Source organism: Oncorhynchus kisutch, linkage group LG6, assembly GCF_002021735.2.
Source record: "Oncorhynchus kisutch isolate 150728-3 linkage group LG6, Okis_V2, whole genome shotgun sequence".
NCBI lineage: Eukaryota > Metazoa > Chordata > Actinopteri > Salmoniformes > Salmonidae > Oncorhynchus > Oncorhynchus kisutch.
Genome location: NC_034179.2, coordinates 79,537,540 through 79,555,459, shown reverse-complemented (window position 1 = coordinate 79,555,459; position 17,920 = coordinate 79,537,540). Strand labels below are relative to the sequence as shown.

Below are 17,920 nucleotides of genomic sequence, written 5' to 3'. Positions count from 1 at the left end.
ATTGGAAAACTAATTTAGCAAGTGCATGGTCAGCTGCTGCTTTTTCATTTACTGTCTTGCGCATTTTTTTGTGTGTAATATCAACCTGAATGCATACAAGCTTTCAAAACAACACAAATTGTCTATAAACTATTTTGGACAATCCTGAATCTAATTTGGCTTTCACACTTCTCTGTGTAATTGTCTTCACTTCATTGGTCAGACAGGTTAAAAGAAATTGTATTTGCTCAAAGTGAATGTTATCAACACAAGCAATACTGTTTTCTAAAGTCATGATTAGAAACAATGGCCAAAGATAATTAACACCTATGGGATTTAATCTTGTCAAACTTTGTGTAGGGTGAGAAATGTAGATCTGTTCCAAAACCTGACAAGGCTTTTTGATGGATGCTAATCTCCTCCTCCTTCGCTATCTCTGCAGGGAATCTACAGCTGCTTCAACGGTGTGGAGGACTCTGACCGCAACGGAAACCTGCAGAACCCTGACGTCACCACCAACTACACCCAGGCCAACATGCTGAAGATGCTGCAGACAGCCAAGGACATCGTGACCTCGACCAGAGTGGAGAACTCCCTGGACAATGCCACCAAGACCATAGAGAACTGGAGCCGGCGAGGAGCCGACAATGTGCGGGTTGGCCTGCCGCCTCGGGTGGCAACCACTATAGACATGGGCCACAGCCGCCTGCCCTACATCTCCAGCATCACGGACAACCACTCGCCCTACCCCCAGAGGGCGCTCGCTTCCACATTCCCCATCCACTACTCGGACAGCACCACCCAGCCCCTGCTGGACAAATCCAGGGTGGTGACGCGGCCTACCCCACTCCGCTACACCCTTCCGGCCCGTGGCAGCCACCACTTCTATGAGAGGACCCTACCCATCTCCAGCCTTAGCAGCCCCCACATCGCCATGAGGGACCCTGCTCCCCCTAGCACCTCCAGTCACAACCCACACCCCCACCACAGCAGCAGGCTGTATGTTGAGACCCAGCCCCGGCTCCCCGGCTCCCCGTTTGTCCCTTACAGAGAGTTCCAGGTGCCTGACATCTATGTGGAACACCACAAGGGGCCCCTGGGACGGAAGTTCAGCTACCCCCCTGACCACATGGGCAGGAAGAAGAGGTCCCACAGCTACGTGTTTTCCGAGGCCCAAGACACCAGGGGGAGGAACGACTATGATGAGCCAACCTCCTGTCTGGCTGAGCTGAGGGCCAACCACCTCCTGAACAACCACGCCTCTTCTGCATCAACCATGGCCTGCATGGGGGGCCACTACCCCAGCGGCAGCGCCAGCTGCAACTCCTGCATGAAGCCCTACCTGGAGCCTGAAATGGAGGATGTGCCCTTGCTGGGGAAGGACAAGGTCAACCGCCGGGCCTCTTTTCTCAAGGCCACCTGGAGCAGTGACAGGATCCGCCAACTGGGCGAGAAGCCCTCCACCTCCACTATGCCTGACCTGTTCCCCCGCGTAGTGGTGGCCAACCCCAAGCCCCACAAGCTGTATGGCAGCCAGGGGAACAACCTGTGCTACCCCCTGGCCGCTGAGCCTGCCTACCTAGACCCGGCTCATATGCGTTCCTACCCCTACAAGCAGCATAAGCTCAAGTGCTCCCAGTCCACCCGGCTACCATCCTACAGGGAGGCTATCCTGCAGAACGCAGCCGCCTTGCGGCGCTCTTCCTCCACTGTGGTGCACAGACACTACTCCACCTACCTGAACTCCTACACAGACCTGCCTGTATACGTGGGGCCACTGCCCCAGGGGCGTGGGCAGTTCTACGACAAGGACATGTGCCACTTGTTCCCCTGTGCAAGCCACTGCCCTAACAACAATGCCCTGGTGCCCCGTATGGGGGACCGGCAGGTGGTGTACCAGAACAATATGTTTGGGGGCTACGAGGGCGCGGTGGGACGGTCGCGGGAGGAGCCCCCCCTGCCCGGGTCTGGGAGCAGGGATCGGAGGGAGGTCCTGGTGGCCAGAAGAGTCAACAGTCCCTATGTGCCAAAGACCTGGGGCAGGGTATCCAGTCTGGAGTCTGAGGTCTGAGCTCCAAGCCCCTCCATACCTTCAGGCTGATGGACTATCCCTCCCACTGGGGAGGGGAAAGCCTACCTGGGGCCTCCCCCTCAGCCTTTGGTTTAGGCAAAAACGAATGAATTAGCTACCAATAATATCCTTGGCTGATGGAAGGAAGTAAAGGGCATTGAAATGCTGTTACTGCTGGGACATTGTCAAGTAAACATTAAGCGATAAGAAAAGAAAAGACAATGTTGAATAGTATTTAATACCTTCAAATTTAACCTGTTGATTGTTATTTAAAACATTTTTAAATGCTGTCTTGCTGTGAGAGAGAGAGAGAGACCTGGATGACAATACACTGTAGCCGCTCACTCAGTTTAGACACATTTAACTTTTCTCTTCAATTATTTTGGTATCCTTCCATTTAAATTTATACACATATAAAAAGAGAATAATAATTTCGTTATCAAACCACAGAAATGTCTTCCACGACATTTGTAAGTCCAGGAGCTCTAGGGAAGCTGTCTGTTTAAGGCTTTTTGGCTCCGGTGGTCACTGATGTAATTTGACTTGGATTTTAAAAGGGAACATTTATAATTATCATCTGTATTTCCATTGTTACTCTACACTTTAATAAATGACAAGGCCACTTCAAGGCCCTTTTGGAATTGTCTATATTTTCCTTTTCTGAGTCAAACTCCACATATGATCTGTAATGCCAGCAGAATGGAATAGCAGGTCAGGTCCCAGGACTCTAGATGTTTGTCTGCTTCAGTTCATTAAGTGGGCCACCTCTGTTGACTCATCCAGAAAGGTCATTGGATATCAGATCCACTAGACAGCGCTATGTTCAGTTCACATGCCAACAATAGGGCAGACAAGTCAACTACAGCTCCTTAAAAGACAAGAACACATTTGTATTTTACTAACACCCCACATAATCTGTTCAGAAACTGTGATATGTCATCAATTTATCAAATCACTGTATGAGTATTCTGCTGAACATCGTAAATTCATTTAAAAAAGATGAAGTGGAATAGAAACATGTTCAGTTAGGTAACAAATCCAAACAGAGGCTTTGATTTGTCTATATGACCAGGATGGCCATTGTCTGAGCAGTGATACCTGTGACAGTAAATCTTCCCTCAGGGCTCATCAAGGGATTCCAATAACATTAGCCTATCAGTGATTCTGCCAAGACGCGCACACACACACACACACATTCACACACACACACTTTCACACTGGCTTCAAAGGGTGGTGTTCATCAACACCTCACTTTACTCACTTTACCAATGACTAGGGGGAGCTTTGGCACACCACATCCATCAGTGTCCACACTGGGCCTTACCTGAAAACAGACTAAGGCAAGGATGGGCAACTGGCCCCCGGATCAACTTCCCAAAAATATACTGAGTGTACAAAACATTAAGAACACCTTCCTAATATTGAGTTTCCCTCAGAACAGCCTGAATTTGTCAGGTTATGGACTCTACAAGATGTTGAAAGAGTTCCACAGGGATGCTGGCCCATGTTGACTCATGCTTCCTACAGTTGTGTCAAGTTGGCTGGATGTCCTTTGGGTGGTGGACTATTCTTGATACACACGGGAAACTGTTGAGTGTGAAAAACCAAGAAGCGTTGCAGTTCTTGACACACCCAAACCGGTGCGCCTGGCACCTACTATAATACCTTGTTCAAAGGCACTTCAATCCTTTGTCTTGCCCATTCATTTACACATTTTAAAGTGGATTTAACAAGTGACATCAATAAGGGATCATAGCTTTCACCTGGATTCACCTGGTCAGTCTACACCATCGAAAGAGCAGGTGTTGTTAATGTTTTGCACACTCAGTGTATATAACATTTTTGCCCTCAACATTGAGTTGAGACCCCGACTGAGTCCCCACCCATATAAACTCAGCAAAAAAAGAAACGTCCCTTTTTCAGGACCCTGTCATTCAAAGATAATTCGTAAAAATCCAAACAACTTCACAGATCTTCATTGTAAAGGGTTTAAACACTTTTTCCCATGCTTGTTCAATGAACCATAAAGAATTAATGAACCTGTGGAACGGTCATTAAGACACTAACAGCTTACAGACGGTAGGCAATTGGGAGTGGCAGGTAGCCTAGCGGTTATAGTGTTGGACTTGTAACCGAAGGGTTGCAAGATCGAATCCCCAAGCTGACAAGGTACAAATCTGTCATTCTACCCCTGAACAAGGCAGTTAACCCACTGTTTCTAGGCCATCATTGTTCTTAACTGACTTGCCTAGTTAAATAAAGGTTAAAAACAAGTTCGGTTCACAGTTATGAAAATTTAGGACACTAAAGAGGCCTTTCTACTGACTCTGAAAAACACCAAAAGAAAGATGCCCAGGGTCCCTGCTCATCTGCGTGAATGTGCCTTAGGCATGCTGCAAGGAGGCATGAGGACTGCAGATGTGGCCAGGGCAATAAATTGCAATGTCTGTACTATGAGACTCCTAAGCGCGACAGGATAGACAGCTGATCGTCCTCGCAGTGGCACACCACGTGTAACAACACCTGAACAGGATCAGTACATCCGAACAGCACACCTGTGGGACAGGTACAGGATGGCAACAACAACTGCCTGAGTTACACCAAGAAACGCACAATCCCTCCATCAGTGCTCAGACTGTCTGCAATAGGCTGAGAGGCTAGACTGAGGGCTTGTAGGCCTGTTGTAAGACAGGTCCTCACCAGACATCACCGGCAACAACATTGCCTATGGGCACAAACCCACCGTCACTGGACCAGACAGGACTGGCAAAAAGTGCTCTTCACTGACGAGTTATGGTTTTGTCTCACCAGGGGTGATGGTCGGATTCGCGTTTATCATTGAAGGAATGAGCGTCACACCGAGGCCTTGGAGAATTTGGAGGTGGACAGTCCATCATGGTCTGGGGCGGTGTTTCACAGCAGCATCGGACTGAGCTTGTTGTCATTGCAGGCAATCTCAACGCTGTGCGTTACTTGGAAGACAACCTCCTCCCTCATGTGGTACCCTTCCTGCAGGCTCATCCTGACATGACCCTCCAGCATGACAATACCATCAGCCGTACTGCTCGTTCTGTGCGTGATTTCCTGCAAGACAGGAATGTCAGTGTTCTGCCATGGTCAGTGAAGAGTTCGGATCTCAATCCCATCGAGCACGTCTGGGACCTGTTGGATCGGACGGTGAGGGCTAGGGCCATTCCCCCCAGAAATGTCCAGGAACTTGCAGGTGCCTTGGTGGAAGAGTGGGGTAACATCTCACAGCAATAACTGGCAAATATGGTGCAGTCCATGAAGAGGAGATGCACTGCAGTATTTGCTGCAGCTGGTGGCCACACCAGATACTGACTGTTTCTTTTGATTTTGACCCCCCCCCCCCTTTGTTCAGGGACACATTATTCAATTTCTGTTAGTCACATGTCTGTGGAACTTGTTTATGTCTCAGTTGTTGAATTTTGTTATGTTCATACAAATATTTACACGTTAAGTTTGCTGAAAATAAACGCAGTTGACAGTGAGAGGACGTTTCTTTTTTTGCTGAGTTTATATAGTACCAATCAAAAGGGTTTTCCTTTATTTGTACTATTTCTACATTGTAGAATAATAGTGAAGACATCAAAACTATGAAATAACACATATGGAATCATGTATTAACCATAAAAGTGTTAAACAAATAACATCTATTTTAGATTATAGATTCTTCAAAGTAGCCACCCTTTGCCTTGATGACAGCTTTGCACACTCTGGAAAGATGATACTTTCTCTGCTAGTTCAACTAAGTCATAGGTGTTTTTATAATATGTGAGAGTGAATGCCACTTATCTAGTAAAAAACATTATTATTCAACAATAGGTATTATGTATTCTAGATACTGTATGAAAGATTGCACTGTATACACTACAATACAAAGAGGTAAACTCAAGATGTGCTAATGAGGTAATATTTCTGAAGGTCTTCAGTTGAACATCTTATGCGCTTATGCTCCAGCTCTTGGGATCCCTTCACTGATATCACTGAGCGATGAGTGCTTTTCAGCTAGGCCAAATATCATTGAAACGTGATTTCTAATTCAACAAAGAGAGATTAATGCCTTCAGCACTTAATAAGTGTGAGAAACGCATCACGGCTGAATAAAACCCTTTCAAGTTCCCCAAAATGAACCTTTTCAGAGCAATATAGGCACTCTTTCAGCATGCTCGCTGCTCAGAACAATCTTTTTCATTTCACACAGTAATTAATGACTAATTCTGTTATCTGTGTGCTTTGTAATGTGACAAATGTGCTCCCTCTCGCCCTCCTTCTTGAAATGTTGAAATTCACGAGGGGTAGGCCTACAAAGTCGGTCAATGCCCCCCAATTCATTTCTCAGAATTACCACATAAATATAGGACAAGATTATATCCAACCTGAGGGAACATTTTATGAATAGAATTTCACTCTCGATTCCCTCAGCATGGTGCTACATATTTTACTGTTCATTCAGGCCCAGATCACACAAGAAAAATGATGCCTGAAGCCCTCCTGATGTACAGCTGTAGTCAGCGAAACCCGAGGTCTATATACTGTATCTATCTGTTCTTCATGCACAGTTACTTTAGAGGGCATTCAAAACAGGATTTTCATTCTGTGAGAGTTGCAGCAAACCTTAACCCCTTTATCCTGTGGCAAATAGGTTTGATTCTGCCTTAGTACTACCCCTCACCCCATTCTATCCCAGCCACACAGACTGCTGCTTCCTCCATGGTTCTGGTTCTGTTGGCCCTACGTGTGCTGGGCTGGAGTGTACAAAACATACAGGTTGGTCAGCCCCAATTGTATAATCCCACCCAGGCAGGCCCAGAGCAGGGATCTGAGAAGACAGGGGTCCATGAGGTATGGCTGGATGAATAGACTGATTAACCCTGGGACAGGGTTAGTGGCATGTTTAATAAACATGTTCGGACCTATGCAGCCCTCCCTCATTAGCACAGCCATGATGTGTGAACCCAAGCTAACCAACAGGGCAGGTCACCATGGAGACCAAAACCAGGCCCTGCTGGAAGTTTGTCTAACGAATCATTGAACCCTTCCACCACACTGATGACAGCTAGCTACATATACATGTACATGGATTGGTGGGAAAGATAATAGTTTTTCATGCTACACACTACTACTGCAACAGTTTTGCTTCTGTCCCTCACCTCACCCCTAACTAGGTTTGAACCTGGGACCCTCTGCACACATCAACAACTGACACCCATGATGCATCTTTACCCACCCACAAACAACTACTTCAAGGTCTCAGAGCAAGTGACGTCACCAATTGTAACACTATTAGCGCGCATCACCACTAACTAGCTAGCCATTTCACATCGGTTACACTCACCCCCCTTTTGACCTCCTCCTTTTCCACAGCAACCAGTGATCCGGGTCAACAGCATCAATGTAACAGTATAGCTTCTGTCCCTCTCCTCTCCTTGAACCAGTTGACCCTCTGCACAACAACAGTCACCCACGAAGCATCGTTACCCATCGCTCCACAAAAGCCACGGTCCTTGCAGAGCAAGGGGAGCAACTACTTCAAGGTCTCAGAGCAAGAGACATCACAGATTGAAACGCTATTAGCACGCACCACCGCTAACTAGCTAGCCATTTCACATCGGTTACACTACAACTGCTACTACTACTACTGCTGTAGTCACTGCACCACCACCTCCATACAAATGCAATGACACATCAGAGAATATCCAAACAGACACAGATACTTTAGATTATATCTTCCTCTGGAACGTAACTGTGAATTTAATTTCCATAGGATTTTATAATTGATACTTTCTCCTGATATATTGTCTCATCTTGAAGATAAATATCATCATAGTGGGGGGAAAGCAATCTAGATCCCACGTGAATAACCCTACCCTTTATTTTCTATTTCGCTCCAACAATTATCATCAAAATTGTATTCTCATGATGGAATGTATCTTTCATGCAACATAAATCATGTGGTAATGACAGGCGAGGCTAAGTGAAGGGATAAAGAGTTACATGACTAAGTGTGGTGGTGTAGAGGATACCATGTCAACTGGCTGTTGATGGATGGATCTATTTCAACTGGCTCTATACAGGGCTCTAGTAGAAACATACTGCTGGGGAGGTGCAGGGAGGATGAAGGGGTTAAAGGTCAAGAATTACAAAGGGGGAAAAGATGTTGGGAAAGGGAACGGATATGATTTTAACCACCAAATCAGCCCCTGTTCATCATACCTCAGGTTTAAAGTAATGTGTGAATGGAACTGCTCTGTGGAGAAAATATCAATCCAAAATATCTACAGTATACAGATATAAAATTCTCGCTTAGCTCTGTTGGCTAATGCATTTCTGACAAGTGGGCATAACATGGACATTTCTTAAATACAGAAGGCATACATCCACGTGAGAGACTGATACTTGTTGCACCCACAACACATACTGAAACTGTTGATTCTTGGCTCACAGTCCCAGAGGCAAACTTTGATAGGAGGTGCCAGTGTTGAGTTGCAGTTGAATGGCAGGGCCAGGGCCAGAAGGGAATCAGGTATTATGGGGTATTACCAGGCTTTAGTGGAAATTAAAAGGCTTTTGGGGTGATGAGATCTGAGATGCTGCCAGTGTTAGCCCGATCTTGTTGAGTATGGGTAGCACAACATACAGAGGACATCTGTAGATTAGTGAGGCGTGTGGTAAAAAACCTTGATGATTCACATTGACTTTGAAATTGACACTGAAGATTTTATGACGTCTATTGGACAGTTGCCCTTGAGGAGACAGATACTAACCAAAACAGATTGTACTCTTCCTTATAATGAAATGTGATGGTCCATCATGGTCCATCTCATCATGTCTCATCTCTTGCCCAAGTTGAAAGGAGTCTGGATTGAACACATACTGTAGTGAGCACATATTAGCCTCTCTTGTACTGCTGACCCATAACCCCATCTCTGGGTCAACCAGCCGGCCGGTGGCCTCTCATGATCAAGCCCCCAGTCCAGGCTGTCCACATTGAGCTGGTCCCCCAGGGTATGAGCATTACTCTGGGTTTGTGAGGGGCAGATGCCCTGACATCTGGGCCCAGGGTTAGTGCGAGCCCATCAGGGTGTGCTGGTGCTGGTGGTGTGTTGCATGCAGTCTTCCCTGTAGCAGATTGAGGGTCCTGATGGAGGCTGATTGTGATCATTCATTACCCAGGCCTTGCAGATGGGTCCCTCTACTCCCACAGGGGCGTAAGTGGAACCACTTACTGAGGACAACAGCCAAAGGGACACACAGGAAAGGACACAACATGATTATGGGAAGAATGAGAAGAAGAAGAAGAAGAATGATGATGATTATGATGGTAATGGTGATAATGGTGAGGATGATACTTTCATATTATTTCCTAAGGCAAAGTCAGGTTGACTTATTGGCCCTGTGACTCCATGGCTATTTATTCTCCAGTGGCATGCCATCAATTAACTACCAGTTTCACTCATTAATCCGTATTAGAGGTCGACCGAATATGATTTTTCAACGCTGATACCGATACCGATTATTGGAGGACCAAAAAAGCAGATACCAATTAATCGGTCGATTTTTATATATATATTTGTAATAATGACAATTACAACAATACTGAATGAACAATTTTATTTGAACTTAATATACAATTCAAATAAATAATGAAACATGTTTAATTTGGTTTAAATAATGCAAAAACAAAGTGTTGGAGAAAAAAAGTAAAAGTGCAATATGTGCAATGTAAAAAAGCTAACGTTTAAGTTCCTTGTTCAGAACATGAGAACATATGAAAGCTGGTGGTCCCTTTTAACATGAGTCTTCAATATTCCCAGTTAAGAAGTTTGAGGTTGTAGTTATTATAGGACTATTTCTCTCTATACCATTTGTATTTCATATACCGTTGACTATTGGATGTTCTAATAGGCACTTTAGTATTGCCAGCCTAAACTCGGGAGTTGATAGGCTTGAAGTCATAAACAGCGCAGCGCTTGAAGCATTATGAAGAGCTGCTGGCAAATGCAAGAAAGTTCTGTTTGAATGAATGCTTACGAGCCTGCTGCTGCCTACCACCGCTCAGTCAGACTGCGCTATCAAATCATAGACTTAATATATAATATAATAACACACAGAAATACGAGCCTTAGGTCATTAATATGGTCAAATCCAGAAACTATCATTTCGAAAACAAAACATGTATTATTTCAGTGAAATAGAGAACCGTTCTGTATTTTATCTAATGCGTGGCATCCATAAGTCTAAATATTGCTGTTACATTGCACAACCTTCAATGTTATGTCATAATTATGTAAAATTCTCGCCAATTAGTTCGGAACGAGCCATGCGGCCCAGTGTTGCATATACCCTGACTCTGCATGCAATGAAAGCAAGAGAAGTGACACAATTTGCCTGCTAACATTAATTTATTTTAACTAAATATGCAGGTTTAAAAATATAAACTTCTGTGTATTGATTTTAAGAAAGGCATTGATGTTTATGGTTAGGTACATTCGTGCAACGATTGTGCCTTTTTTGCAAATGCGCTTTTGTTAAATCATCCCCCGCTGTCTTTGTTAGGAAGAAATGGTCTTCACACAGTTCGCAACGAGCCAGGCGGCCGAACTGCTGCATATACCCTGACTCTGTTGCACAGAACACAGGAGACACAGGAGACAATTTCCCTAGTTAAAAGAAATTCATGTTAGCAGGCAATATTAACTAAATATGCAGGTTTAAAAATATATATTTGTGAATTGATTTTAAGAAAAGCGTTAATGTTTATGGTTAGGCACACATTGGTGCAACAACAGAGCTTTTTTTGCGAAAGCGCTTGTTAAATCACCCGTTTGGCGAAGTAGGCTGTGATTCCGCATCGATTATATGCAACACAGGACAAGCTAGATAAACTACTAATATCATCAAACATGTGTAGTTAACTAGTGATTATGTTAAGATTGATTGTTTTTCATAAGATAAGTTTAATGCTAGCTAGCACCTTACTTTGGCTCCTTGCAGCATAACAGGTAGACAGAGTGCAGTGTCCAAAAATGCCGATTACTGATTGTTATGAAAACTTGAAATCGGCCCTAATTAATCGGCCATTCCGATTAATCGGTCAACCTCTAATCCGTATGGCAGTCAGACTGTTTCAAAATGCATTTCATTGTATTACTCTTCTGCTCCGCTCCCTTCCCCCTCTCACCATGCTCATGTCATGTTACTTATCTCTGATGTGGATCAGTGAGCTGTGAACATGTATACTAACACACTCAAAAACACGCGCCCACACACGCCCACACACACACACACACACACACACACACACACACACACACACACACACACACACACACACACACACACACACACACACACACACACACACACACACACACACACACACACACACACACACACACACACACACACTCTGCTGGCTAATACGTTTCCACACTCCAGGCTGAGTCCTGCGCCATCTACAGAAGGGCTGTGTAACGGCATTCTCGGCACATCCGTGCTTTGAATTAATTACAGTACCTCACACTCCATACATTTTCCCAGACACTAAGTCACCTTGAGAATAGTGCTTGGGATCCTATCAGTTGTGGTAGCAGGGGGGCATAGCGAGTGTCCAGCTAACATGAGCAGCTGAAAATGGCTGTCAAAATGTTTGCAAATGAAAAATACACACACATAAACTTTGTATCCAGGAGGGTTAAAAAGCCAAGCCAACCACATGACTGTGTGAGGACTGTAACTTAATCTGCACTTATCCCTCAAACATATACAACAGGACACTACAGAATAAATCTTTCTTTCTCTATGTTTGTAGTGGAGCATTTTAATTAAATAGCCATAGAATTCTGTATAACTCTAATGGCAAGGGCACAGTAGATTTGTGTCTGTCTGTGTAGGCTATAGAAAATATCCTCTAGGCTGATTAGGGCGATTCCCTGATGTACCTCTACGCAGACGACACCATTCTGTATACTTCTGGCCCTTCCTTGGACACTGTGCTATCTAACCTCCAAACGAGCTTCAATGCCATACAACACTCATTCCGTGGCCTCCAACTGCTCTTAAACGCTAGTACCAAATGCATGCTTTTCAACCGCTCGCTGCCTGCACCCGCACGCCCGACTAGCATCACCACCCTGGATGGTTCCGACCTAGAATATGTGGACATCTATAAGTACCTAGGTGTCTGGCTAGACTGTAAACTCTCCTTCCAGACTCATATCAAACATCTCCAATCCAAAATCAAATCTAGATTCTGCTTTCTTTTTCGCAACAAAGCCTCCTTCCCTCACGCTGCCAAAATTACCATAGTAAAACTGACTATCCTACCAATCATCTACTTCGGCGATGTCATCTACAAAATAGCTTCCAATACTCTACTCAGCAAACTGGATGCAGTTTATCACAGTGCCATCCGTTTTGTTACTGAAGCACCTTATACCACCCACCACGCGACCTGTACGCTCTAGTCGGCTGGCCCTCGCTACATATTCGTCGCCAGACCCACTGGCTCCAGGTCATCTACAAGTCCATGCTAGGTAAAGTTCTGCCTTATCTCAGTTCACTGGTCACGATGGCAACACTCACCCGTAGCACGCGCTCCAGCAGGTGTATCTCACTGATCATCCCTAAAGCCAACACCTCATTTGGCCGCCTTTCCTTCCAGTTCTCTGCTGCCTGTGACTGGAACGAATTGCAAAAATCGTTGAAGCTGGAGACTTTTATCTCCCTCACCAACTTTAAACATCTGCTATCTGAGCAGCTAACCGATCGCTGCAGCTGTACATAGTCCATCGGTAAATAGCCCACCCAAATGACCTACCTCATCCCTATACTGTTTTATTTATTTACTTTTTACTTTTTCCAGTATCTCTACCTGCACATGACCATCTGATAATTTATCACTCCAGTGTTAATCTGCTAAATTGTAATTATTCGCCTACCTCCTCATGCCTTTTGCACACAATGTATATAGACTCTTTTATTTATTTATTTTTTAAATTTTTTTACTGTGTTATTGACTTGTTTATTGTTTACTCCATGTGTAACTCTGTGTTGTTGTCTGTTCACACTGCTATGCTTTATCTTCGGCCAGTTCGCAGTTGTAAATGAGAACTTGTTCTCAACTAGCCTACCTGGTTAAATAAAGGTGAAATAAAAAAATAAAAAAAATAAATGACAATATCGTCCAGTGAAGTAGCAATCAAGTAGTGAGAAATATTTTTCATCCACAAAATATTTTACTATTCAGACTGAATAGTAAATTATCTTAAAGTCGATCAAATTGTAAAATTTCACCAATATTTGATGAAATATGAATCCATCACACAGTAAACAAATGCATTAAAACGATAGGGTCCTCCTCAGACCGTAGCCTGGGTTGTAATGGGCTAATGATTCATGGGGCATTGAAAGGCCTCTGTGTGGAGGACTGCTCTAAATCTAATCAGGGCCATTGCTTATGCCAACAGGGCATAGTAATAAAGTTGGCAACACTTGGTTACTGCTTTGTGTTCCTCCTCATTTCTCATCACAGCCCAGACACCACAGTGGAGGGCAACACACACCGTAGCAGCCTATCTGCTGTAGCAGTAATTGGAAGATGTAATTCGATTATCCTGATACTACCTGGGGCCAACCATTGCCTATGGTAAAAGTGTATTACTAATATAATGAATTTGGCATCCTATTTACAGGGCTAATGATTGTGTTGGTAATACCAAGTCAAAGAGATCAAAGTGGAACCAATGGCATCTGAATGATCCCTACCAGTGGATGAATGTCTCACTTCTCAACAGGTTAATCAATCTGGTCTGATAAAGAAAAGAGACAACTTAGGAAATAATAAACGTTATCAAATATTAATTTCCTCTTGGAATATGGATTCACCACAACCTTACTATTCACAATTGTGGCAGACTAGTCTAGATTAACAAAATGTATTGTGACATGATGAACAGCAGCCCTGAATGATCAATCTTCAATTAACAACTGTTGATCCATAAATGTCCATATTTCCCATCCCAACACTGGTTTTAAGATCTCAAATCCCTTCCGCAAAGAGGGAAATGCAGTTAGCCGTGTCATCGAGAACACATTCCAAGTTCCCTTTCTCTCTATAGGCAGCACGATCCATCAGCGCTGGTTGATACATTTATTGTTTTCTGCCCTGCAGTCAATGAGCCTGTAGTCTGACTACAGGGAATCGACTCATCCTCATACGCTCCTATGGATTTCACTATCAAACACATTCCAGATGGTTGACTCCTGATCATTTTTGTTATTGATTTTCCTCACAAGGCCAAATGTGGCCTGTGACACCTCGGGAGAAATTACCACATTAATCTACTGTGATTACGTACAGCACAGTGGAGGTTCCACTCCACAAAGTCTCTCTCTCTCTCAAACAATGTGTTCAGTGCCAAACACGCTTTATTGAGCCCGGTGAAGTTTCCTATGCAGTAGGAAGGTTTTGTGGCTTTATACGTACACAACACCATGGTTTTAAGCAGCCTCCTCTGCTTAAAACCCCCTAGCATCATCATCAAACAGCCATGTATTGTTGTCCATCACCCCTAATGTAATTGTCACTGCAGTATACATTAAGTAGAGGTTGAAGGACATGGATGGAGGCCAGTCCAATTCAACCTCTGTCAATGACTCTGCAGCAGCTTTAGCTAGCGCCTCACCACCTCACTCTGACTGACACCAGTCTGCTGATAAGGCAAGCTAGCGAGCAGCCTAAACTCCACCTCTGTCTCCCTTCCAGCTCCTCTCCCTGTCCTGTGTGGGGTACAGGGCCCCAGCGGTAGGCTTGGCTCTTTGTAAGTAGTGAATTACCCAACCCCAGGGCATAGCACTGCAGGGTCCCGTTGAGGAGCGAGGCACTACTTCACAACCCTACTGGGGAGCGCTCAGAAACAAATGGCTGTCTAATTAGGAAGTGCTTGAGTCTCATTAATCTCCTATCCACTCCCAGATAGAGGAGAAGGAAGAAGAGAGGGAGGGCAGTCTCATTGTTTGCGTTGTAGGATCAACTCTTTTTTTCTCTGTACTGCTCTTCACCTGTTCAATTGGAGACAATTGGAGACTGAAAATGAGCTAATAAAAAGCAGGAGAGTGGAGACACTGTGGGATGAAAGGGAGGGAGGAGGAAGGTGAGAGAGGGGATAGAGAGAGTGTTTGTGTGAGAGAGAGAGAGAGAGAGAGAGAGAGAGAGAGAGAGAGAGAGAGAGAGAGAGAGAGAGAGAGAGAGAGAGAGAGTAGAAAGATTACATGGTAGGTTTACAGTGCCCTGGATGCTGCTTTTTGGAGTGGCGGACGAAAGTTTCCCCAGAGGAAATCAGCTGGGAAGCCAAATTCATTTATGTGTTCGGTCCTCCTTATCACTGGGAAACCATCCCATACGAGCCACACATCTCTGGAAGCAGGACCACATCGACCTTGACCCCGGGGCTAAGAGCTACTCTTTGCCCCACGTGGTTGTTACGCAACACCCCTCTATTTCTGATCTCCTATCAGCGTATTTCAGTCTGAGATGAAGAGTGGAAATATACTGTAACCACCAGAGAATGAGATGCAACATATTGTCATGAATATGCTACAAATGTTCTGCTACAAATGTGTTTAATGTATTTTACCCCAAAAAACACAGCAGATATTTCTTGTGTCAATTACATCAGACTTCAGTAACCACCAAACAGCAGTAAACCTCTACTAGTGTAGTGTGAGGCGGCAGCAAGAGGGAAGCCCCAGGTGTGAGAGTGCTTTGACAGTTAGTCCACAGCGCCCACTGAGACAGCAGTAATGGGTCTGTGTGACTCCACTAACAACAACACTGAGTCTGGTGAGGAAGGGAAGACACGCCCGGTGAGACCAGGGACACCATTCCAATTTCCTCAGAGTGCAATTCACACAGAGATAAGGCAAAACAGTCCAGACAGCTCAATGAGCAAACCCTTCAGCACTACCTTCTATATTTTCCTACTCACAAAGGTTAGAGCTTGAGAGAGAGAGAGAGAGAGAGAGAGAGAGAGAGAGAGAGAGAGAGAGAGAGAGAGATAAAGAGATTGGTAGTAAGGCCCTCTTTATCAACAACAGAAGAAAGGCCATTTAGATCACTAATTTGAAAGAGTGTGAGAGACGAGAGAAGAAGAGAAAGAGAGAAAGGGTCTAGGTGAAGAACTTGCACCAGTATTTGCTGCTCTGTGACAGTAACAACAAGAGCTGAGTGTGTTCCTTTCTCTCAGCCACTTTTAGCCCTGTGTTGTGTGTCTCAATTCCCACAGATCTTGACTCCTGGAGTCAATGAGTCAAGGACAACACAAATTTGCCCACTCCTTGGTTGGCCCCCTGACACCAGAGTTTCTGCAGTGAGCAGAAAAGGGCAGGGATCATGCATGACCTTGTCTGTTTGTCATGGTCCCTCTCTCACTCTGCACTCAAAGGATATTGGAGGTGTTCCAATCATGTTTAACAAAGTTAACGAATGTTTCACCAGAAAGGTTGAGCAGACGTCCCATCCTAGCCAGACCTTCAGTAATTCTACTCTGGGTGGTTTGTGTATAGTAGGTCTCACCACAGCCAGTGTACCAGCTGGAATGCTAGGATTGGCACCTCCTGTTTGGTGGCGCTGTTCTCCTGACCACTCCTCCCCAGTCCCTGACCCACCACTCCCCCAGCCCTCTCCTTGCGGCCTGCTCCCCGCTGTGTCGGTACCACACCAACACAACCACTTCATTAGAATGGATGGACACGGCTGCCAGGCGACACACCACCATCTGTCAAAACTCCTCGGGTGTGTGACAAGCACAATGGAAATAATTGCCTTTTCGTCACAATAACGAGACATTTAGAGTCATTGAAGGTGGACTAGACGTAAGGTTCAGAGAATATCCCACCATCATGGTTGCCAGATTGGGGCTGTACGCTATACAGGGAGGGCTTGATGAATCCAGTGTTCTGCAGAGTCATGGAGGTAAAGACAGGTAGGCATGCTGATGTTGATGTAACATTTATCATAGTTGTGCTGAACAAACCCGGACTTTAAATGAATGACTTGAATTTGTCTTATGAGTGCCTTTGCTTTGCTACTTTGCTCCACTGGTGGGTTCATACATTCATCCATTGACCTGCTGATGTTTTAATTGCCATTAATCAGTGTTGATGTTGGAGGAAACTTTTTGGGTCGGCTGCCAAAGTTATCCCATCTGTCTCCACCCATCCTCTGCTGGCAGCTCAGAGAGAGATATCGATCTCAGGTGCACCACGTATCCCTGAGAGAGGGAAAGAGTGGACTGAAGAGACAGGAGAATAGAGAGAAAAAGGAGGGGGTGATTTGCAGACAGACTTGTTTGCACAAGATAAAGAAACAAAAGCATATGATCAAACATTTTCAATACAGATACAAACATGCGTTGGGCTTACTGCTGGCATACCAAGTAACATAGTGCAGGGAGATAAAAGTAGATTGGAAGTGAGGGGGAGACAGAAAAAGAACGATCCTTGATATTTATTTGGGAACAGCTGCTGTGAGGCATGGAAATTTGTACCCCTGTGAGCATCTGCCATTGCAAATTGATTACCCAGGGGTAGGCCAAACTGTGCCAACCCACCACAGAGTAATGGCATCTGTTGCTTTGATTATGAGGAGAACACAGGCCGCTATCTTGTCCCTGATGAGAGCCTGTGATGGGGCCTCTCTGACTGGGGCTCCTTGGGCCAACGTGACTGGAAGCCTGACTAGAGGAGATGGGGGGCTAGCAGGGCTGGTCAGAGGGAACGAAGGGGGTCAGGGCAGACTCTCCAGACTCAGAGACCTGATTATGTGACTTATTCTCTGTCCCAGTA

At 44.9% G+C, this 17,920-nt stretch overlaps 1 protein-coding gene across 2 annotated transcripts in view; it reads left to right on the top strand.

Moving 5' to 3' along the window:
• The window catches only part of LOC109892015 (glutamate receptor ionotropic, NMDA 2C), a 111,085-nt gene extending 108,394 nt beyond the window's left edge, over window positions 1–2,691 (top strand). For both annotated transcript variants that reach the window (XM_031827798.1, XM_031827800.1), the window contains exon 13: window positions 422–2,691. In XM_031827798.1, the coding sequence (XP_031683658.1) occupies window positions 422–2,050 (1,629 nt within the window). In that variant the 3' untranslated portion in view covers window positions 2,051–2,691. The remainder of the gene's footprint in view (window positions 1–421) is intronic.
• Window positions 2,692–17,920: the final 15,229 nt, after the last annotated feature.